At 38.2% G+C, this 25,261-nt stretch overlaps 2 protein-coding genes across 2 annotated transcripts; both read right to left on the bottom strand.

Annotated features, from left to right (window-relative positions):
• Positions 1-162: 162 nt before the first annotated feature.
• Positions 163-7,734, bottom strand: si:ch211-71n6.4 (para-nitrobenzyl esterase). Its single transcript, XM_056234233.1, has 9 exons — positions 7,621-7,734; positions 5,825-6,528; positions 4,613-4,720; positions 2,969-3,165; positions 2,510-2,709; positions 1,552-1,610; positions 1,300-1,467; positions 835-1,056; positions 163-349 (listed from the first exon to the last, which is right to left on the bottom strand). The coding sequence occupies exons 2-9, from the start codon at positions 6,516-6,518 to the stop codon at positions 207-209; spliced, it is 1,791 nt and encodes a 596-aa protein (XP_056090208.1). The 5' UTR covers positions 6,519-6,528; positions 7,621-7,734; the 3' UTR covers positions 163-206.
• Positions 7,735-10,447: 2,713 nt separating this feature from the next.
• pex16 (peroxisomal biogenesis factor 16) lies at positions 10,448-24,975 on the bottom strand. Its single transcript, XM_056234265.1, has 11 exons — positions 24,764-24,975; positions 24,070-24,105; positions 23,888-23,964; positions 19,563-19,696; positions 19,006-19,106; positions 16,123-16,203; positions 13,697-13,846; positions 12,653-12,725; positions 12,433-12,552; positions 10,754-10,818; positions 10,448-10,644 (listed from the first exon to the last, which is right to left on the bottom strand). Exons 1-11 carry the CDS (start codon positions 24,888-24,890, stop codon positions 10,586-10,588), a joined length of 1,023 nt encoding a protein of 340 aa, XP_056090240.1. The 5' UTR covers positions 24,891-24,975; the 3' UTR covers positions 10,448-10,585.
• Positions 24,976-25,261: the final 286 nt, after the last annotated feature.

The raw sequence follows: 25,261 nt of genomic DNA, 5'->3' as shown, positions 1-25,261 counted from the left end.
CTCCATTTGAATCTCGTTGCTCTCTAGGAGAAAGAAATTGAGACTGAAGAGATTTCTGCGATTTTGCTTTCACCTATTTTCCTGGATATCCACCCCATACTCTGCGAAGTCTTATAAATGTGTCAATACTGTATAATCACACAGTAAAGCTTTGCTCGTTGAAAATGCAGTGGATGGATCGATACAACCAGTGATGATGATGAGGCTCAGTTGATCCAGGCGTACGAGTAGAAGTCGTTCTGCTCCCACAGGTCGCACCTCTCTCGGGAGTAGTTTAGCACGAAAGAAATGTTCCTGTCCAACAGGGCGACGCTTGAGGGGAACTCCGGCCACTCCTCCGGCATCCTACCTGTGACGTTATGAAGAGGTTTGGAACGTTATGGGCAAGATTTGATCACATTATTCACACACACAAAAAAGTTATTTGTCAGAGCACAACATCGACTGCCTTATTTTCACCAGCTTAGGTTTCAGATGTACTATTTATTAGTACCTCGCACCATTGGTACCACATTTGATGATGCAGCAATAAACTATCTAGTATACCTTTTTAAACGTTGCTAATTTAAAACAATCAAAACAGTAATCTATTTTAATGACAAAAGTTGCGTCGGTATCGGAATTGGCCAGTTGTTGCTAAAAATTGGTATCGACCAAAATAAATCCTATGGGTGCATCCATAATTTATTTTCTTAAAAAAAACAACCATTATACTGACTCCAAACCTTTAAATAGTGGTGTACTGTATGTCTCATAAACTAGTTGAAGAATCAAGCAGGTTAGATTTATTATCTTGTTGTGCTATTATTATGGGAAATCTCGCAATAAGCTTACCTTCTTTGGCAAAATGTACAAAATACTTGGTGATCATTTCCTGGAAGTTCATATCAGCTGGTGACAGGGTCCCTAGCACCATTTCAAGACCCCCGAAGAAGGCCAAGCTGTCTAGAAGATGAAAGGCAAAGCGACTGGGGAAGGGAAGCCAGCTGGAGGCGTTCGCCTGTTTTGATGGAGTGTAAGTCACCAGATAACGGTACACTGGGCTCGTTAAAGCGCCTGGAATACATGTGACACCATTGTAAAAATAAGCAAGACAGTTGAGGATAATGTACAGTCAGTGGCAGAGGGGTCTTGTGTCATCCTGAAGGAGTTTATTTTGCAATTATGACTGTACGCTATCCTGCTTATTACACAGCCACTTACCATGAAATATTTATTGGAGCTCACAAATGATCAAATATTCAGAGTGCTGATAAAGCTCAATTGCCTTGAATTGTGAAATGAAAAATTCATTTGAACCTGCAGCTCTCTTAGCCAGGTCGTTCCTGGGGCATGTGGCCTTCATGTCCGAGACCATGGTGGTGAAGAGTCTCTCTGGACAGCGGTCAGAGGTCGGACACGGTGCTGAACTATCATACAGCCTCAGCGCCTGATCGCTCAGGTTCTTTCCGAAAGGGCTCAGTTTGTCTGTATGAAGGAAAACACATTCACTTATATAAAGACTCTCATTCATAATGTTCTTTTTTTAAATGTCTGTTATGAGCGACTTACTCGTCACAATCCACCGATAGTCCCCCCATGTCCATGTGGAGATGTTTTCATATGGAGGACTAGAGAATGATGTATGATATATTAGTGCTGTCAAATCGATTATTTGGGATGAATCGCATCTAAAATAAAAGTTTGTGTTTACATAATGTGTGTGTATATATATATTATTACATTTATATATATATTGTATATATGTTTGTGTGTGTGTGTGCATATACTGTATATACACACACACATATTTATACACATATGCAGTATACAGCATATTCGTGTGTAAATATATATAATTAATAATATATATACACACACACACACATATATATTATGTAAACAAACTTTTGTTAGATGCAATTACTCTCGATTAATCAATTTTTGCAGCACTAGAAAATATATGATATATGATGCCATGGTCACAATGTAGTTTCCATGGTTGGGTAAAATACTCCCCACCGGTTTGAACCAGAATTTGACTAGGAATGACAGGAAGAGAAATTTACTGAATTGCATTAGAAAAATGTCATTATTCCAACATACATTTCACAACAAAACTAATAATTACAAGATTTATTTTTATTACATGTATAAAAAAAAATCGATATATATTATTTTTTTTATAGATTTTTTATAATTCTAATAAAATAATAAAACAATTATAACTAAATAATAAATTAAATACAAATTTCTATAGGTCAAATATCATCTAATTTTGCTGGAAATTCTCCAGTCGAAATACTCCATGTTGAGTATGATAAAGTTTATGGGAATTGTATAATGAATTGTAATGAATAGTTACAAATTACAATTAAAAGACAATTCAATATTTCTTTGAACCTCAATTCCAATTCGTGAACTCAATTTGGGATTTAAAGAAGTTCTCGGCTCAATTCTGAATGGCGCACATTCCTGACAGTATTTTCATTTGACAACTTTTGACTGAAAATCAAACAAAGCAGGTTACCTAAAATCAGTCTCCTGTTCAGTTGTTCCAACCACAAATGGGACATCATTATAGGCTCCCCCTTTCTCCCAGGTCTCAAACGGAGGAGCTTTGAGAACATAGCCGTCAATCACAGCAACTGGACCAACAAATATACCTTTGACTGGAAGATCGACTAAGTCATCGGCTGCCCATGATGGGTACTTCTGCCATGGGATTGCCTGAGTCAGATACAAATCACACACATTAATTCAACCACAGGTCCATTTCTGATATATTACCACCATTTAGAAAAATTAAACCCCTTCCTCTGATGTTCATTGGGAATTCATTGAGCGTTCGGTGAGTTCTGGCAGGAAGTTGAGGTTCGATGATTTATTAAAGAGTGTTTACGGATGAAGAAGCCAACAGGTTGAGGCTGTTGTTAGTCAGCCATGACTCTGCTGTGGAAGGTTACAAGCTCGGCCATAAATTTCTCACCTGAAGGACTTGAGCGATGTGTAGTCCTCTCAGGCAGATGGCGTCCTTGCAGCCAGTTCTCCTCAGGAATTCCAAGTTGTCTTTTTCTGCTGACTCCAGGGAAGCATTATACACGTACGAGCCGCTCATGTCAATCGCACGATGAAAGAGTCCTTTGGCTAGTGGAGACATCATCAAAGTCCAAACCGAAGTTCCTCCTCATGATCACACAGTGAGAGAGATACTTATTATACATCTATAAAGCTAACCCTTGTGAAAAAGAAGTACACTTAATTATATTGAGTGTGCACTAGTAATGTACTTAAGAAGTATCTTAAGAAATATTTTTTTAATGACTACCATAGTAGGGGAAAAAATACTATGGAAGTCAATGGGGCCTGAGATCTGCTTGGTTACAAACATTCTTTTAAATATCTTTCTTTGTGTTCAGCAGAACAAAGACATTTACCGTATACAGGTTTGGAACAATTTGAGAGTGAGTAAATCATTTTTGGGTGAACTAACTATAGATATCCATAATAAAGCCTAGATGTCTCGTCTGCGCTGCTGGCCAATGGAGGTCGACGTCCGCACCTGGCGGCCATCTTGTCACAGGCAGCTCGCTCACTCGTAACATTGTGTTTTAATGGTGCATGTACTTTTTAAATAACCATAACATGCTCAATTTTCTACCGATTTTCAAACTGTTTGGTTTGTTATAAACGTCAGAGATGTAGTTATGACACTGCATACTTATGAATAATAAGTGTATCAATAAATAATCATCCAGAATTATAGCCACGTTAATAACGTTTGTAAGAAACCAAACCGTTTGTAAATCCGTCAAGATTTCAACGAGATGAGAGTATTTGTGTTCGTGCTGATCACTCATCTTACATCAGGTACCACAGAGCCCGCCAGAAAGCTTGCCTGTAACAAGATGGCCGCCGGTGAGGACGACAGAGACTCCGCCGTAAGACATCTAGCCTTTATTATGGATATCTATGGAACTAACCCTTTAATCTACGAATCATGTGCGTTTCGGACCATGGGGCCTGGTCCTTAGGGATCACGGATCAACTTGACATCGCACATCCTTCGGTGTGACTATCGCGGATGCGCACATCGCAATATCGATGCTAAAACGATATATTATGCAGCGCTAACTCATATCGTGATTTTGATCAAATCACCCACCCATTTCAACTTAAGATATAATGAAATACATTTAACATAGTAGTTTTGAACACATTTACAGTAAGGTTGAATTCTTTTTGGTTGGGATTGAGTTTAGATCATGATTACTGGCTTTTTCTATTGACAGCACATTTAACATTTAGAAATAAATACAAATTTAGATGTCATTTTAAACGTTTACACATGAATAAACCTTTGGGTCAGTGTAAAAAAAAGATGTACATTAAACTTATTAGAAAGTAAATATTTTCCAGATAATATTGTAAAGTAAAAATATAGTATATAAAATATAAAATATTTCATTTATATTATAATATATGAAATATGTTACAAACTAGTTTAATTTTAGAAACATGTTGTCCTTATAATAACACGTTCTCAAAAAGTAAAGGGTACAGGATTATGCAATGACAAACAGACATTTTCAGTGTCCAAATACTTTGAGAGGTCATTCATTGTATGTTGTACCTGAGCTTTGACCAAATATGGTAACTCTCCCTGCATCCCCACCGAAGTTATGGATATTCTGTTGGACCCACTTAAGTGCTTGGATCTGGTCCATGAAGCCATAATTCCCTTTGACAGCAGACAGAAAAAAACAGCTTGATGACATTTGATGAATTTCAATATGCTGTAGTGACAAGAAGAGAGCTAACAGAGTCCATAAGGAAATGGATTTAAAAAAATAACTTATTTAAATCTTTAAAGACAGACCTACTGTGAGATCTGAGGTTGTTAATCGATGGTATATGCTTTTGTTGACGCCATCAGCCAGTGTTATTTCAACTTATTTTTAAAATAATGATGTTTAAAAGTTTAATTTGTGATGAAAAACTACATTACCAAGGATAACATTGTGCGTGGCTTGAGTCAAGCGTCCTTCACAAAGACAGATATGCCTGATTCTGATGTTCTCTGATGAGTCCAGTTTTCAGCTTTGCTCAACACCTGGTCCTCTAATGGTTAGACAGAGATCTGGAGAAGCCTACAACCCAGTCTCTCGTACCCTCTATGAAATTTGGTGGAGGATCGGTGACGATCTGAGGGTTCTTCAGGAAGGCTGGAATTGGACAGATCCGTCTTTTTGAAGGACGCGTGACTCAAGTCACGTACAGTACAAGGTTAGCCTGGAAGAAAAATAGCTTTCTTCTGCTCTGACAATGTTCCCCAATTACAAAGATTGGGTTTTCTCGCAGGACAATGTTCTATGCCACACAGCCAGGCCAAAAAAGGTCAAGACCCTGTCATGGCTAGCCCAATCTCCAGACTTGAATCCCATTGAAAACCTCTGGAATGTGATCAAGAGGAAGGACACAAGGTCACAAGCACATCAGACAAAGCCGAGCTGCTTGAATCTTAGTGCCAGGAGTGGCATAAAGTCACCCAACATCAATGTGAAAGACTGGTATAGAACATGCCAAGACACATGAAAACTGTGATTGGAAATTCTGGGGTTTTCCACAACATATTGATTTCAAAACATGTTTAAAAATTTGTATAAACTTGTTTTCTTTGCATTATTTCAGGTCTAAAAACATGGAATGTTTTTTGTTATTTTGACCAGTTTTCATTTTCTGCAAATAAATGCTCTAAATGACAATACTTTTACTGAACGAAAGTGTCCGAGATGGACAGCAGTCATAAGTGAACTGGACACAGTGGACAGGGACGGGGCCTTACCTGAGGAGTTGGTGGGAGAGCCATCTCTGAGCACCTTCAGGGCCATGAAGCCGAAAGCATTGAGCCTGTAATTCAGACTGACATACACCGTCTGTGTGCGGGCCGCCAGCTCTTCGGTGGGGGAGTAGCCTCTCTCCTGGCCGCTCAGCATGTGGAGGTACCCTCCGTGGATCCACACCATGACGGGCAGGAGTTTTGCGGGCTCTAGACTCGGAGTCCACACGCTGAGATGCAGACAGTCCTCCTGTCCCATGACCTGCCCATCTTTCCGGAGGGGTTGCACCTGCGCACAGATGCTGCGGAATTGAGTAGCATCGTACATGCCATGCCAACACTTTCCCGCCTCCACTAGATCCGCCGGAGGTTGCCAACGACGTTCACCCACTGGCGGTACAGCGTACGGGATGCCCTTGAAAGAGTACGCTCCGCCTTCCCAGCGCCCGCGCAACCAACCGCAGTCCGTCTTCACCTCTGCCACCCCTGGAGGAGGAGTCTTCGCCACATAAGCCAGGTATCCCGCGAGAGAGAGGAGACTGACCACGGCACAGCCGATGAGGAACATGCATCTGCGTGACACTGCCCGGAATGGACTGACGTAGTGGCGACGGACGTACCTTATCTGTTCCTCCTCTTCGTCCTGCACTAGATACCGATACTCTGTCCCCTCAGGGACCTCATACACATCCTCACTCATTTTATATGCTCTGTGAGAGAGAGAGAGAGAGAGAGAGAGAGAGAGAGAGAGAGAGAGAGAGAGAGAGAGAGAGAGAGAGAAGATATAAGTGAAAGTCAATACCTTTTTTATCCAGAAAGACTGTGTACTTATACTATCAGATGGGAGGGAAAAAACATGCAAATATTTTCTGTGAAGCTTGTATTTATAAAGCATTCTGAAGGTTTTCCTAATGCCATAGAACACACATTGCACTCCATTATACATTTTAACTGTAACAGTATTATTATTGTGTATGACATTTAAACTTTACTTATGTTCATGACTGCACCTGTGGAGAATTGGTCTGTGATGTAACCTAACACACAGTAACACGTGAAATATACTGATGATTGTGATTTTAAATGCACTAAACTCAAAATGATACAATAAGTTACGTTAGTGTGCATATAGACGTATGTAGGTAGGCTACATTATAACCTAGTATTCTGAATAGATGTGTTACGTATAATGTGTTATGCCTATGGTTACCATATCTATAAAGCATTAATGCATTAGATGCAGGTTTCACAGTGTGCATCTGTGTGGTTTGTGTTAGTTTATTCTCAGTAAGTGTGTGTGCTGTCGTGACAGACGCAGGATGAGGCGAATAATCAGCGGAAACCACCAAATGACCCACCATGAAGTTTCCCATTTTATGCTGACTTATCCATGAGGTGAAAGTTAAAATATTACACCACAAATAAACGTATTCCACTACATGACTCCGCTGAAAAAGCAACATGCATAAACATGTTTAACTGCTCTGAGTCTGTGGAAAAAAATGGTTTCAAACACTGTTAAGACGAGGAACTTCTTTTTAGCATTTGCACAGCAAACATAAAAGTGTACTAAACATAAAAATATAACAACAAATAACAAATCTAACTGAATTTGTCCTGCTAACGTCGATACACAGTTGTCTAACGTTACTTGAAACGGCGCGACTACGACACAAGCACTCAGAGACATTTTCATATTGATTTACTAAACCAAAATAGCGTTTTCCTGTTTAATAGCCTGTGTTTAATGTAAAAAGCAAAAAATGGTCACAAAAAGGTCACAAAATGACGCATGTACTTACTATGACATTAGAGCTCGCGCACGCACTCACTGTAGCCAGGCTATCAGACAAAACAACCCTGTACTGTACGTCTCCTGCTCCGCCCATAACTAGTTTTATGGCTGTATTACCAAACAAACAGTATAGTTTATCAGTTCAGTAGCCTATGTAACTACCGCCACTAATTAAAAAGAATGCAGTAACCATAAATAAAGCATAAATTAATTATGATTTACCAAACCAGTGCTTACTTTTCAGCATTATAATAATATTAGAGTAGGATATCGATTTGAAAAGCAAAAAAGCAAGATTTCAAGAGATTGTAAAAGTTGTACCTTCTTTTCTTTCTTAGAAAGAAGCTGTATTAAAAAGAACAAGGGAGAAAATGAGTAGAATGGGAGTTGCATGCCAGCTCAAATTCAATTTAATACATTTTCATATTGCATATAGTGTTTATGTTTATATCGTTGTTTTATAAAAGCAACTATATTAAGTGTTTTATCTGCTAAAAGTTATTAAAATAGGTAAAAACAAAAACAAAACAAACAGACAGACAGACTGGAATAGATAGATAGACTCACTGATCTTGACTGAATTAACTTAGCTTTAATAAGAATACATTTCTTTCTTGAATGCTGCTGTTAAATGCTCTGGCGAGGAGATAAACATGGCGGGCTGTGTACAACTCACTCAGGGCAGGGTCTCTGATAGAAGTTGTGGGCATCACATCACAAAAGCTACAATCTGCAAACGGCTTGTTCTGAGACACTGATTACAATTTATAATGGGGATTTAAAAAAATTGGAGTGGGTGGATTTTTTTTTTTTTTACCATTATTTTACCATTATAGGGTGGTTGTGCTGAGACACCATGTAAAAGTGAAATTTGCATAATAGGTCCCCTTTAACTCAGTACTTAGTTGAAGCACCTTTACAGCCTCACCTTTTTTTTTTTGCCATTCTTTTCCTGTCAGGTTGGATGGGGACCGTCAATAGACAGACATTTTCAGGTTTCTCCAGACATGTTCGATTGGGTTCAAGTTCAAGTTCGGGCTCTGGCTACAGAGTTGTCCATAAGCTACTCTTATATTGTCTTAGCTGTGTACTCAGGGTCATTGTCCTGTTGGAAGGTAAATCTTCTGCCCAGACCGAGGGTCTGAATACTCTGGACTAGGTTTTCTATCTGTATATTTTGCTGCGTTGAGCATTGCTTCTACCCTGACGAGTCCCTCAGACCCTGCATGAAGCTCCTCCACCACTCTTTACTGTTAGGATGGTATTGTGCAGGAGATGAGCAGTGGTTTCCTCCAGACATAATGCTTGAAACTGAGGTTCATCAGGCCACAGAATATTGTTTTTCACAGTCTGAGAGAGTCCTTTAGGTGCTTTTCTGCAAATTCCAAGTAGGGTTTTTATGAGGTCTTCACTGAGGAGAGGTTTGAGTCTGGCCACTCTTCCTTAAAGCCCAGATAAGTGTCCCAGAAGGCACTGTATATACTTGACACACCTGTGTGTCACTTTACATGTATTCATTTGTGTCAATAAAATAATTTATAGGAAACAACAAAAGCAAATGCATTTTATCAGAAAATCAATTCTAGGCGTGATTAATGAACTCTATAAAGGTTTAATTGTTTTTAAATTGATTTAGATATTGATCCCATCGCAACATGGAAGGTAATTTGCTGGTGGTGAAAAGGCTTTAGAATTTAATATACTAATTACAGTATACAGTGGTTAGACAGGATACATGAGTATGTTATGTGCAAACTTACAAAACCACTGGTGGATCAGGTAAACCCCAGAATATACGCACACAGCATAAAGATAAAAGAGCGAAAGAGATAGATAAATTGCACTGGGAGCTAGTGAGTATCTAGGGGCACAACTCAAGAGAGATGTCTTTTTTAACCCCACAGGGACGTATAATGGATAGCTTGGCTGTTCCTAGCTCTAAGGTCCATGAGGACATTTTTTGCCTTTCTTCCGGAAGCAGTTTATCATCTTCAGCGTTGCTGATACTGTAGTTCAGGGATTTTTTCATGAGCATATACACTACAGCCGAGACTCCATGAATCTAGAGGACATGCATCACATTTATGTTTAATTCAAACATTGATTTGAAAAGCTGAATGAAAACACGGTGAGACCAGACTTTGAGTTATGGCCCATATGTGTACAAGTAGCTCTTAGCAGCATTATAAATTCTGCTCTCTGATGGAAAACACTTGAGGCATGAGGACTCTTATTATTTAAAGATTTATTAAATGCACAGAAGTATATACAAAACCAATTATCCAATTTCCCACTTTCAGCATTTTTCAAACAGAGACTCAAATGAGTTTATTTCACAGTGTAAAAACACGCTCATTATGCCGGTTTAGATACCAAAGTCTCATTGGAGTCCTGTGAAACAACGGTGGACCTTCATCATTGATGGATTATTCCATTTAATGAGCAAATGTAGCAACAATTAAAAGTATCAGATTCAGCTTCATCCCATCCATGCCACAAAACTCTTGAGGATGAATCAGACAGAAACAGAGGAAGACTGTTTAATTCATTTCAGCCAGTCAATTATTGTGTTCAATAAAACCGTTCCCTGGAATTAACCATCTAAATTAGAAAGAAGGCATTCATGTTTAGGAATAGATAACGGGATGAGAGAGCTTGAAGTTTGGCCAAAATTCATTTGACAACAGATGTTTATGAGTGCAAAAAATGTGGTGGAAAAAGGCTCAGATGCATAAAATTATGTGAAAGCTAAAAGAGATAAGAAAAACAGCAATCGGAAAATCACTATCCAGATATATATATATCTCAAGAGACCAGCAGTGCATGTGTTACTCACTGACTCAATAAATGTGGTAATGTTCTGGCACAGGTGTGATTGAGTCCTTGTGTCGCTGTAGCATCCTCTAAATGGCTTCCTCTCATTCTCTACAAACATTTTGGCGGCGCAGACCTGTGAAAGATTCACTTTGACGTCAGCCCCAGTTATAGAAGTAGATCTTCTGCCAAATGGGCAAGTACTCCGTCAGCGGACCTGAGAGGACAGGAAAAGAAATCCAGTCAGCACATATCTCTGAGCTTTTTTAAAGCTTTTAGTGTGACAGCATTGAACATCCATTGGGTGAGATGGATACGCCACTTACGTGCAACCAAACCAACTCCGGGAACATAATCTGCCAAGAAGCGAAGGAGGAAGAGAATCTTCGTCCTGTGAGTGTAAAAGAGACATTAGATCTGGGAACAAAAAGCCCCATTATTCACAAGGGTGTGCATTGTGAAATCTAGATAGATGACGTGTAAAAAAAAATCGAAGACGAACTGGCATGACTCCATTTTGAGCAAAATCGGGCCAAAACAAAGTTTGTGTGAAGTTCGAAGCACGAGCACATGACTTATATTTAATCAAGCAGTAAAAACACCTCTTTCCACACCCAAAACAAAGCGTCTGTGAATGAGAGTCCGAAAACAAGGACAGACGATGAGAGGAAGGAGAATTTTAGAATGACACGACAGTCATTTATGACACTTCATTCAACAACAACAACAGCTCGTGTATTGGTCATACGTCATTTCTACATCATTGAACATGCGCAGTACTTTCAATCCGATCAAGTGTTTACATGTCCTCTCGATCAGATTACAAAAGGTTTTTAAACCACCCCTTACAATCCAAATGAAATTTTTGAAATGAAATGGATTTGGCCAATTCATGCCGATGCTTTCTTTACTGATGTTTTCTCACCGCTGTCATTTTTGTTTATTTTATTATTGAGAGGAAAGTGTGCAGCAAAACTAATTTGGAAACACTTTTTGTCGAGAAAAAGGGCTTTAACACAAATTAATGTGGTGTCACATGACACCTATTCAGCATCCCTATGTTAAAGATTGTTTCTATATGACCAAACATTTGACTGTACCAATTTTTTTTATGGATTCTAAAATTTTGCATATAGGCTACAGGACAAATGAGCTGCCCTGTGTCCAAACCCATGGGGTTCGTCAAATAAAGGCTGTTACATGCAGTCCTGTCAGACAAGCTGTCCCACTACGCAGTGATTTTTAATTAACTAATATTTCCTAATTAAGTAATAGGCTTATTATAAGTGAAAATAGTAAGCAGTAAACTGGCAAATTCCAATTGTCTCGTTCCTCTCTGCATGTTACAAAAATTTGGGATGCGACAGATTTTCTATAATTTGCGATACACAGTAAATTAAATCATGTATGGAAACGACGAAATCGAGGGCTGATTTTTTTAGCGATACAATAAAACTTTTTTTTTTTTTAGAGATGACGTCATTACGCACACCATTTTATCGGTAATAGGCCAATTGGATGGAAACAGGCTGGAGACAGCAAATTTCGCAATCTTCTTTTTAACGTATATACACTTTGTCGATAAAAACTTGGCTATTTTCATCTAAATGATCGGCACTGGGATGTTCGCTAACAGTATATTGCTGCAAAGTTATCGTATGCAAACATATTTTTACCCCTAAAAGCGAAGATCGAAAACTTTGCAGTTAGTATATCAGGCCTTAATCGGTTGCTAGGGTGTTGCTAAGCCTATATCAGATTTTATTTGACCAATTTCATTGTCTGTCAAATGAAAATTTGAACTGACTGCTTAGAAAACAGAACCTCCTCTCAAAAACTGCACAATTTGAGGAATCATTCATGTTCGTAGCACAAATTGTGCATGCGGAGTTGCTCACCAATGATTAAATATTTAAGCTCAATGGATTTGAACAAAACACTACCAGAAGCACATCATATGAGAAGACTGCACTAATGCAGAGGATGCAATAAAGGAGACACTGACTCAGAGTATCGGTCATAGAAGGGTGAGCGGAGCAGGTAGTAGAGCAGAAGGAAGGCCCGTCTCCTCATCTCAGCGCGCTCTCTGCGGTTCAGCGCCTTCATGTCACTCAACAAACTGAAACTGGACAGAAAACAGCATCAGATTGAACTTCTTTAAATCTTTACAGACAGGCTGACAAAGACCGCAAAGAGAGAGAGGAGCAAACTTAAGCACTCTGTACCTGGTTATCTCTAAGAGACCAGAGATGATCCAAGGCTTCCAGGAACGTTTTCCGCAAATCCCAAGACTGGCCACTTGCAAATGTTAAGGATGATGGATGACAAACTGAAAAAATATTCATCACCATCATCTTAAAACTTGTAAAATGTATGTTCATTATAAAATCCTCATGAAGCTTTAATATGATCAGTGGTGATGAAATTGTTTGAATATTTTTATGACCATGCTCAACAAACAATTCAAGTTACAAGACAAACGAGAAACGCGCTGTCTGTGAATATCCTGGCTATGTGACACACATGCGACGCACAGAAAGACGCATGCTCACCAAATCAAAATATCTCTATCTCCCTTTTGGAGCGACATCTCTTTGATGATGTGTTTACTGGCGCGAGGGCGGGGCAACCTGTCAATCACATGAGATCGACCAATAGCAAACCACATCCATCCAATTCCATATGGACAAATTCAAGTCCCGCACTACCTTTTTTTCCTCTCCGAGAAGCCGTTTCACTCTGATATACGTCACAATAGGGAAGGAAAGACTATCGCAACTTTCGTTTCATGCCGACTTTAACTATCCTTATCCTTAATCCTAATCCAGTAAACAACGAACTGGAAAAAGCCATGTAAATTCATTGGTTAAAAAGTGGTAACATTGAAAACATTCAGCTCTTAAAACTTCTGAAATCCTGAAAAGTAATTTACAGAATCCAGTGCCGGCCTTCGAATATTGCATTGGAAAATAGGAGGCATTGGAGTAAAAAACGTTGAGAACGACTGCTTAGAGTAATTGTATTTCATTATATTTTAAGAGTTTATTTTGTTTGACCATGCTGTAAAGAAAATGTGTAGCTGGTCACATAAAATGACACTTAAAAACCAAGCGGTAAGTAGTAATCTTACAAAAGCCAATTCCCACTTGAGTTTTCCAATTGTTCCCACACCCCTGGGAATAAATTAACTATTCGGCTATCCTGGGATAATATTACACTGGGATATTGTTGTGAAAATTGTCATAAAAGAGAATTAGCAGAAAGGATACAATGAACAAGCGGTCGTGCGATGTACAGGGACTCTGCAATGGTTTCCTGCAGACCCAGAGGGGTCGGGCTTGAGTGGAGATCCTCTTCCTGATTCCTACTCATTTTCATTTTCTGAGGGAGACCCCAAAGACGAGACTGTAATGATGGTGCTAGAAAAAAAAGGAAACAATACATATTAATGAATGATCACATGCCAAGAGGAAAAAAAAGGAAAGATAAAGAAACGATAAGAAAGTCATGGAACAAAAAGGCAAAAGAAAATTACAAGATACTAAATGTGAAAGTAAAATTTTAAACATGCAAAATTAATAATATTAAGAAAATAATGATACCTGCATAAAGAGAAAACCAAGAAAGAATCTTAAAGAAACGGACGATTATCAAAATCTTCATTTAATCCCATAGGTGCTATAGTTTCTAATGTGTAAATCCAGAAGGTTTCACGTTTCAAAAGTACACGATTAATCTATTGCTACGTATTGTAAGGTAGAGACCGAATGTCTAAAAGTAGCAAAGAGCCGAGTTACCGGACTTGTGAAATCTCGATTTCTTATTTTACATCTTATTTTTTGCAGTATGTTTGAAAGTTTGAGTTTTATAAGTAAAATTACATTGTTGACATCTATATTACAAAATGACATCTATAATTGTCAAAAGGCACTTTATTTTAATAATTTAAAAAAAAATGTGAGGGAGGGGTTAAATCCGCTAAAACCAAAATATTGTGTAGATTAGGTGGTCTTAGATACTACACGCGGTGGTTTTTCAAAGCATTTCTTGAAATTTGGGTCCCTGCCCACAATATGCCAATGTTTAAGTAACACGCCTTCTATGCCTTTTGCCAACGGTGAGAATTGAATATAGCAGGTCACTCGATGTTCAAAAGTCTTCGGCCTTTTAACAAGACACACACGTTGTGACATATTCATAAAAAGACTCGCAGCAGACTGAAGCCATTCTTCCTAATATGCTCTTGCTCTAAACCAATCTGATAAAGTTGCTGCTTGATGTTGGAAGTCATCATCCCCTATACTGCACATACGACTGAATTAAGATATGTAATGAATGTTTTAATGACTCAGGATGATACAACGTACCATGTAACAGTGTATTACTATCAGTAGGTGGTTTCCAGACCTGATACAGATTTGATAACGAATTTGATATGCTCCTGATGTATTTCAATGGTAATTTCAGTGCACTGCAGTTATCACTAAACAGTTTATGAAACTCAAACTACTGAGACTCAGTACCATTCCATAGCCAGAAAACATCAATGTACCGCTTCCATTGCACAATATGTTGTAAGAAAGGGTTACAATCTGGGTGGTACACAAATCGTTGTTCAAACATACCACATTATTTCCTTTGTAAAACACCCAATTTGAGCATTTTATGGCAAGCCGTTTTAACTTTTATTAATTTCCAGGATATGACTCCTTGATAACAACAATTACATTTTCACTAGTTAAAATGATAATTATTGATATCAGGAATAATATTTCTACTAGTAACAATGGCAATTTTGGATATCAGGAATTACATTTTCACTAGTAACAATGCTTATTCTTGATATCAACATTTACATTTTCACTAGTTAAAATGATAATTCTTGATATCAACAATTGAATTTCAACTAGTTAAAACTATAATTCTTGATATCTGTAATTGTATTTTCACTAGTGAAATGTCACCATAGGCTGCCATTCAAAATCAATTCTTGATATCAAGAATTGATTTCTTACTAGTTGAAATTCCAATTTCACATATCAGAAATACAATTCTTACTAGTAAAAACCTTTATTTTTGATATCAAGAATTAAATTGTCACTAGTTGAAATGTCTAATCTTGATATCAACAATTGAATTGCTACTAGTAACAATGTTCATTTTTGATATCAATAATTCAATTTTCACTAGTGACAATGTTAATTTCTGATATCATGAATGTGATTGTTACTAGTAAGAAAGCCATTTTAGATATTTGAAATAATATTGATATCAGAAATACATTTTCAGATATCAAAAATGAAAAATTTTACTAGTAGCAATTCAGTTGTTGATATCATGAATAGACATTTAGACTAGTGACAATTTAATTATTGATATCAGGAATTCACATTTTTACTAGTAACAATGTAATTATTGATATCAAAAATTATATTTCTACTAGTAAGAAATCAATTCTTGATATCAACAATTGATTTTGAATGGCAGCCTATGGTGACATTTCACTAGTGAAAATACAATTGTTGATATCAAGAATTCAATTGTTGATATCAAAAAATATAATTGTTGATATCAAAAATGTAATTGTTGATATCAACAATTCATATCCTGGAAATGAATAAAAGTTAAAACGGCTTGCCATAGCATTTTTTGCCGGTGATGTGCGTGCTTTGGACCTGTTTTTGCCAAGTCTTACCGCTTCCCAGTGGACGGACCACTCTTCCTGAACGCTGGCCCACGAAAGACGTGTCCTCATCATCTTCTTCTGTATTGTTCTCTGTGTAGGGAGATCAATGTATGAGCGGTGTGCAGGAAATCACTTTTCGCCATAAAGAACCCACAGTACACCGACTGCAGGAGCAGTTTCCTTTCGCTCAAGGGCAAACCGCAGTAACTCCATGGGCTCTTACTCAGCCTTACATTACACTCAACAACACAATGACAGTTTATCTGCACAGGCCATACACTGCTCTTATTGTCTCACGCACGGTTTATTTATTGTCATCAGTGGGAGTGTTCTGGTGCTTATTGTTGTGGGTTCATTGTTTGTTGTGACTGTGCTAAATGCCCGGCACAGCGGTTTCCAGAGACACTTCAGTTGGTTTAACATCCTGTCATGCCGTGGAAAAATAACAATAAATTAACTCTGACTTTTAAATTTGAAACCATAGTGTTAATATTTAGATTTTTGCATTTGGCATACTTTTATTCATAGGTACTGTATTTTCTCAGTTCTTGCATTCTTTGGGAATTAAACCTAAACTTGGCATTGCTAGCACTGTGCTGTGATTTTTGAGCTTCAGGAACGCTTAGTAACTAAGATCTTCTATGTTTCCATCCACCAATTTGTATGTGAAATTTGGGATATTGCATTAAAAATAAGCTGGATGGAAACGGCATAAATTCTACAATTGTGCATTAAAAATGTATGCAATTGATTAAGGTGGATAATTTTTTATCAGATCAGATGACATGCGCATAAACAACAATGGAAACACGTTTGTGATTTTGCCTCAACAGAGAGGATGCGACTTGATAACTGGACCAACCAGTGGACCAATTTAGATCGATCGATCTATCTATCCTCTATATAGATTTCAAAGAAGTAAAACATTATCTTTTTTTTTTTATGACCAAAGACCCCCAGAGGATTTGTTGTGGCTTCTGTCACTCTAGAAGTCTTGTTTTTTTTTTAAAGACAGACTTTATCATCAAAGCGGAGTTGGTGTGCAGACAACCTTAAATACAAATTTCCATTCGCTTCAATCAAGGTGGAGTCAATGTATTTCATTTATATCACTATTGTGTTTCTAAAACTATATTAAGTAAAACAAAAGATCTCAGTTCATCACATGCTTTCTCATATGATGGTAGCACAAAGAGTCTTCAGTTCATTATAAATGAGTGTGGCAAGCAGGACGGGGCCGAGAGCCGCGGGAACAGAGCGAGGCCAAGCGTGCCGCACAAGCCCTCAAAAGTGAAGCCAAAATGTCTCGATCGCCCCCCACTGACCGGCCCTAGTATAGGTCATAAACCCCGCCTCCCCGTGTTAATCAACGGGACGTGAGACGAACTAAACAATTCGGCTTTGGCTAAGCCCCGCCCCCCTTAGTTACTGTTGCTACGTCCGACAAACAAACTTCATCTGGGCTCTGGTATCAACATGGCTTATGCTGTGACAGCTCTTCCTGCTGCAATTTTATCAAACTTTTATAAAGCAGCAAATAAAGTGTCCGATAGAAGTAGGCAAAAGGGGCTGCAATACGTTCGAAGGCTATATTCACGACATACAGGTGAAACGCAAGGAACAACAAGGCATCCAAAGGCAAAAGCATACCGGTCACAGTCAAAAAATGAACCACCGCATATCTTACTAATCGAGACGGAGGCTGGGACTAACAATATCAAGGAGCAACACTGTTCATGCAAAGCTGGGTAGGTCTCTATTCACTTCTATAATCGTTATTACAACGCAAACGGACTACGCGAGTATAACGTTGTATTTATTAGCAGCGTGAGCTACACTTGTCAGGATTTGACTTCGGTTTTGGGAAGGGAAAAAAACAGACACCCCCCTCCAACCTCTCTGGGAAACGCGTATCTGTGTTACAAATGCCCCAGCCACAACGTTTAACCATATTTTTGATAAAACTACGATGGTAATAGCCTGCCGAGACCAAAAATATGAGACGCCTGTGTTAAAGTCAATGGAGCGCTGTGAAAAAATGTCGGAGCACTGTGGGAGCTAGTTCTTGGCTGCGCTGTGATTGGTCAATCTACATTCAAGGGTGTGGCTTAGCCAAAGGCGAATTAAATTACACTTCATCACATATCCTTTTCCAAAGATAGTTTCTGTCATTTACTGTAGTTTCTATCACGTTGATGTAATTTCAAGTGTTTGTTTTTAAAATAAGTTTGTTTTTAGTTAGTTATTTGATGCTATAAAAACGGTGCTGTGACATCATGATTGACAGCTGTGATTGACAGGTTCTCTGTGCGAAGTAGTCACTGAAGCACCAACGGACTTTTTTTCATAATGTTGACTATGTGGTTAGTAGTTGTATTTACCTTATTTTAACGAGGTACTGCAATCAGCAGACAGCATTGGAGAGGAACGGAGCAGACAGAGGCCACTTAAGAAAAGTGCAGGGCGTGTGCTTGCGATTGATTCAGCGAGAGTGAGGGCGGGGCCTTGATTTTGCTTTACTTCCTGCTCACGACTGCGCATGACTGGTCCCGAAAACGCTACTGCGCAAAACTCAAGCCCCAAGACGTCAGCGCCATATCGGGACACTGGCGGCTTCAGTTCTCTCCGATTGAAAAGAGCGAAGGGGCGTCGTCCATCTCTTTTTACAGTCCATGAGCGAGGCCGGTGGCGCGAGTGCTAAAGAGCCCCGGAATGATCATCAGAAATAATTGTAGGATAAAAAGGCTATTTTCACATAGACCACACTTGATTCTTTCATATTCAGCTCAATAAAAATCTTCATCCAAGGCTTTGTTGACTCAATAGTTTGTCTTGAACTTTTCTAGTTATTTTTGAAATATGAATCTGCCTGTGGTTCTTGTCTAATCTCACCTTGACTACAGAGCTGAGAGTCCCTGTCCAGAGGAATTATAGGGGGTGATGTCTGGATGCCTGATTTGTACCAGAAAAGCAGGAGACAGCGCAGAATCGCTCTGAAAACACAGGAGAGAATGACGAATTGGAACGATGGAAATGAGGACGCAGCAATAATTCGATTAACTGCTAGTACAACTGAACATGACAATTCTTGTCATCAATGAGAGCTTCAGCAGATATGAATATTCATAAAACAACAACTTAAATATTTGTGTTTTACACAAAGCTATTGTATGGCTTCAGAAAACTTAGAAAATGGTGTTGGAGTCATATGGACTATTGTTATGATACTTTAATGGTTCTCTTTGTGTCCTTTTTTGAGCTTGTTTTGGAGTGCATGTGCACTTTCATTGAATGGAAAAGAGCACTCAGAACATTCGGCTAAACATTTTACATCCCACAGAAAAGAGAAAGTCATAAATGAAATGACATGACGGTGCATAAATGATGACGATATGTCCTCTTGGTGAACTACTCCTGTAAGCATACCACATCTGAAACAGGGTCCTTACTTGGCAATCTGAATAAGAACAATAACAAGCCAACGTCCAGCGTCCCCCCACAGCTTGGCGGCCCCCATCTCAGTGAAAACCTCCACATACTCCAATACTGACAGCCAGGTTAACAGCTTCTGTTGAGAAAGAGACTACACACACACACACACACACACACACACACACACACACACACACACACACACACACACGATCAGGATAAAATGCAGAGAAATGTTTCATATTTTTCTGTTCAGTTTGGTCTAAAAGAAAAGAGGTTAGCCGTACTGTAGTCTCAGCCTTGGTGTGTCATTATTAAAATTCATCATTTCTTTATTACTGTGGTTTAATCCATTTTAGATTAAAGTGATAGATCAACCAAAAATGAAAATTAGTAACTTACCCTCATGTCTTTCCAAACCCATAAGACTTTCATTCATCAAATGAAGATATCATCTTGAGAGATTTCTGTTCTCCACTGAAAGTCTGTTGTTCACCCAAAACTCTGATGCTTTAAAGCATTCATAAAGAGATCGTAAAAGAAATCCATATAAATTGAGCGGTTTAATCCACATCTTCTAAAGAGACAAGAATCACACAAACGCTTTATATAATGAACACATTTCATTTAGTATTTTTGTTTTTCAGCAACATGCATCTCAAACGCTTGTTGATGCACGAGAACCAATAAGGGATGAGCTTTCGATCCCATATTTGAATCCTCTTTGTGTGTTTGCTTATCAATGTGTGTGAATAAAATGTGTATAAAATGTGTTAAAGCTATCATATCTCTTCAGGAGACTTAAGGATTAAACCACATTTGATTCGTATGGATTTATTTTACAATCTCTTTATAAACGTTTTGAAGTGTCAATTTTGGGTGATTGACTTCCCTAATGGGACAAAATGAACTGTGGATGGGCGCTTTACAATATCAGTCTCTTCCTCTCTAAGTGGTGGTTTTAGGCTAGAATAAGCCAGAATGAGAAAGAGGACTAGAGTTGATGTCGTATACTAGACTAGTAGGACTATCACAAACTCAATATAACGTCAAACAGCCTCTGAGGAGGTCCGTGGAGGTCACGGCTCGAAAGCCCATGGCTGTAAACGCAAACTCATTCTTCTTGTCCCCGTGGCTGAGCTGCTCTGAAAGTACCTGTCTTTAAATGTGTTTATTCCTGTGCACTGCCAATGGAGCCCACAAAGCCAAATATGTCTCTAAAGTACAAACATAAAAGAGCAGAAAAAAAAACAATGGATCTTTGTAGACTGTGAAGGGGTCAGGCGTATTTCACAAGCTGCCCATTTCAAAGCCACCTCGAGCAATACGAGGCTGTCATCAGTGGGGCGACAATGTGGATAACAAATAATCTATTGCGGCACAGTGGCAGAGTTGGGGCGAAAGACTTGGGAAATAAATTCTTTGACAATGTGCGGTCAAAAGAAAGCAGCTGGCAGCGACTTTGAACACATCAAGCTTGCTACAACTTTGAATCTTCTCTCTTGAAGCAGACACACAGACTGTGCTGTTTCACAAGTTTCACCATAGAAAGCTCTCATTCCTAGATAACTTTATGGTGGTTGCCATGCCAACTGCACATGCACATATCAGTCCCTTGTGCAAGTGTGATGATTAAGAAGAGAAAGAGAAAACTGGCTTAGAAGAGTCATTTTATGAGAAATCAAAGTTTCCTGGATCTTTAAATAGATAAAAGAACTTGATGTACCATGAAAACATAACTGTCAGATAGGAGTGAGTGACATTGTTTTAACTATGTGGAAGCTGACATTATTGAGTGTCACTCAACAATAACATGTATAATGAGCTCAAAATTCAATATTTGAGGGCAAAAATGTTTGTGTCTTATATTTGTATATGCCATAGTTAAGCAATGCTGTTTTTTCATCAGAGGCTGTGTCCGAAATCGCATACTCTCAAATAGGTAGTTATTTTGAATAACTTCTATAGTATGTTTTTGAGTATGTTCTATATAGTATAAATGTGAGTTGTATGAATGGAATTCGCCATGTTGTCATGATCACTTGACCTACCCGTGTCAGTTATGTCACTTCACTGCCATTTACAAATCCTGTCCCGTGGCCTCGTGGGATAGTAAAGTGTCCGTCGTAGGTCATCTGGGTAGTTTTTGCCTACACTTTTATGAGTACTGTGAATTTGGACATACTTCTTTTGTCACATGATGTTTTTCATCTACCACGTAGTAGAGAAGTACGCAATTTCGGATGCAGCAGCCACTGACTCACTCATTAAGAAAGTGACTTGCTGCCACCTAGTGGCAGTTTTAGTTATATATTTAAAGTATTATTATTATTACTGTTAAATATCAGTTGGTTCTATAGCGAAGTTGCAATTGATACAAAATGCAGCAGCCAGAGTACTAATGAAATTTACAAAGAGAGAGCATATTACACAGGTTTTAATGGAATTGCATTGGTTACCAGTTCATCAAAGAATTGATTTTAAGGTTATTTTATTAGTTTATAAAACACTGTACAATCTGGCACCTCTATACTCTATACAGACTGTCTGTTGAGATATGTCCCAAATCGTAGTTCAAGATCCTCTAGTGCTAGCCTTCTGGCACATTATACAGTAAAGCATAAGCGATCTGGTGGTACTTCTTTTAGCCACTATGCTCCAAAAATTTGGAATGGTAGATGAAGTAAAACAGGCTACTAGCATTCATATTTTTAAAAAGCGGGTTAAGACATATCTTTTTAAAGTTGCTTATCAATATAATATGGTGTTGTAATATAACAAAGCTGTGTGTAAGTCAGTTTTATGTTTATTTATTTTATTTTATATCGATATTGAGGTTGAACTATATTGCCAATTTACTTTATTTTACACGCTGAACCTTTATAGTTGTTTTTGAATATTTTTATATTTACATTATGTGATTGTATTATTTGATTTTATGCATGTGAAGCACTTTGAGTTGCATTCTATGTATGAAAAGTGCTATACAAATAAATGTTTATTATTATTATTATATATTTTTTAAATTTATATTTCAATATTCAAAATTATTTAAAACTATAGCATTATTTATTTATGCAATTATAATTCCAAAGTAAATGCATCTAAATGCTGCTTTAGATGCAGTGCAAAAATGGATTTCGTTGTTACTGATTTCATTTGACTGGTAACAGCCTGTAGTGTCTCATTATTCTAACTTATTGATTAAATGCAAGAATTTGGCATTAACGATGATGCACACATCTAGTAAGGTGGTTAGAACAAAAAAAAAATGCCCTTACAAAAGTAAAAATGCCCATGGAAATCAATTTAAGGTGGCAAATGTCTAGCCTCGTGAGACCATCCTGATCTCGCGAGCTTTCAAGGTTTCACTCGCAGATCAGTCTGGATACTTTCCGTTAAAGAAAATTTGGGAGCAGTTCACCAAACGAACGTCCAATCAGCGTTGGCTTTGAGGCGTGTTGAGGTGTGACGCAACGAGAAGCGCGTCAGTTCAGTCTAAAGAACATGTCGGCTTCAGCGGATGAAACTAGCATCAGCGTGGCTATCGAGCAAGTTTTATCGGAATTACAGAGTATTTCTTCACTGAAAGAAGAGCAAAACACTGCTCTGGAGGCTTTTCTCAGAGGAAAAGATACGCTCTGTTAGTACGTCATATGCTTCGTTGATCTGATTGGTTGATTTGGCCCGTCTATCACCAACATAGGCCAATCAGCTAACCAGTATTTTCGCCCCTTACCAAAACTACTTCAACGGAAGGTTTCCAGATGGATATGCGGAGCAAATCCATCTGGCGGAGTCAGGTTAGCAAATGTCACCCCTTAATTAAAAAGATAATTTCAGTCACTGCAGAGAACTAAACACAGCACAGAAAATGAAAAATATTAAAAGCTGTGAGTCAGCTGTCCACAACAGGCCGAAACAAGTCAAGGTACCAGCACAAAAAAAAAAAAAAAAAATTATCATGATGATATTGAGATATAATTTTTTGTCAGTATTGCACACCCCTACTGTCAGAACTCAAAACTTACTCTCTACTACACTAGAAACAAATATTTTGATGTCAACTAGCAGTTGAAGTTTAATTTTAACAAGGTCTTTCATCATTTCAACCTGACTAATTGTTTTTGCAACGTCATACAAAGTGGATCATTTTATGTGTCAATGTGAGTGGACCATGTGTGAAAGGGGCACTTACTAAAGGCACGGCAACAAAAATGGACCATTTATTTTCAAGAGTCAGAGAGGAGGTGGAAAATGAAACCAAAAAACCCTTCACTGACAATAAGAAGACCGTAAAGAAAAAAAATACAATGTATAATGTGAGATTAAGGGACATTACCACAGTCAACGTCCGAGAAAGATTCTTCCTTAAGATGCCATCATTCAGCAGCACTAGCAGGTTAGATGCTGAGTAGACTGCAAATCAAAGTGAGAAACACATAAAACACAACAGAATATAGGCTAGAAGGACATTAATGCAAAAATAAAACAAAGAAGACTATATAAAGTAGTGAATCCTACCCAACTCTGAGATTTCATGAGAGTCTGAGAAGCGACCTGTAATGAGAAAAATACATTGAAGTTATAATTCTATGTAATCAAAAAATGTCCCCTAAAACTATCTAGAGTTATAATCTAGAGAGTTATAATATAAAATATATATTTACATAGATTTGCGTACCCTTTTAGTCATAGTTTCCATACTCCAAATTCTGTTATTTCATAGTTTTTATTACTTTTATTCTAAAATGCGGAACATAGTAGATAATAATAAAGAATGAGTAGGTGTGTCCAAAAAGGTTTGAATAGTAAATAATACATAATACAGTTAATGGGTATTTGGCATGACAGGTCAAACAGTGACAGTTGTGTTCTACATTGTGGCATGACAAAGTTAAATCTCAAACTATTAAAAGAACATTTTCTGCATTGTTTTTATATCTCATGTTAATTAGGCTACATGAAATATTTGTGCGTTTAGAAATGTGTACGAGGCATGCAAATCCAATCCCACATAAATTTGATGAATTTGAATGTTTTTGAAATAAAAAAACAAGGACCCAAATACAGAAGATAACAACACAATACAGACAACTGCCGAATGAAATACAATAACCGAATAAACATACATCTAGCTTCGGTCTTGCGCGACACTGTTTTACAAGACGCGAGAGAGTATGTTTACTTTCACTTTGACAGACATTCAGTGTCTCACCTGCGATCAGGTAACTCAGCGCGCGCACTGTGCTCTCCAGATGAGACGCGGCCGCCGGGTTCGTCCTCACATACTCCTGATAACGCTCATAAACACGACTTATTTTATCCATGTAGAGCACCGACATCACAATCAAAGCAATAAATTCACAATCACACACAACGCATCGCAGAAAACACGGAGACTGACACTTCCGCAGATGCAGAGCGTTTTCCTTTCACGCCACTTCCTGTTCGGCTAGCGCGCCAGACATTTAAAGACGCAGTTACCTGTTTAAAGCGCTATTTTGCGTATGCGTGTAACGTTACATATTCATGATGCACAGACGTAAGTGTGTGTCTATATACTTGGAGAAAGAAGTTGGCATGCTCAATGGCAGGTACTCAAATGGCAGGATGCCTGGTTGAACTGTGCCAGGGATGCTGGGTTGCCGATTGCTTCAGGAAAAACTCCCAAACGAAATGTAATGCACCCGCCAGCTAAGGGTATGTACCTTTA

This window comes from Rhinichthys klamathensis, unplaced genomic scaffold, assembly GCF_029890125.1.
Source record: "Rhinichthys klamathensis goyatoka isolate OS25496 unplaced genomic scaffold, OSU_Roscu_1.1 h1tg000391l_1, whole genome shotgun sequence".
Lineage (NCBI taxonomy): Eukaryota > Metazoa > Chordata > Actinopteri > Cypriniformes > Leuciscidae > Rhinichthys > Rhinichthys klamathensis.
Note: the sequence above shows the minus strand (reverse complement) of the source record. Positions and strands in the feature narration are given on the sequence as shown.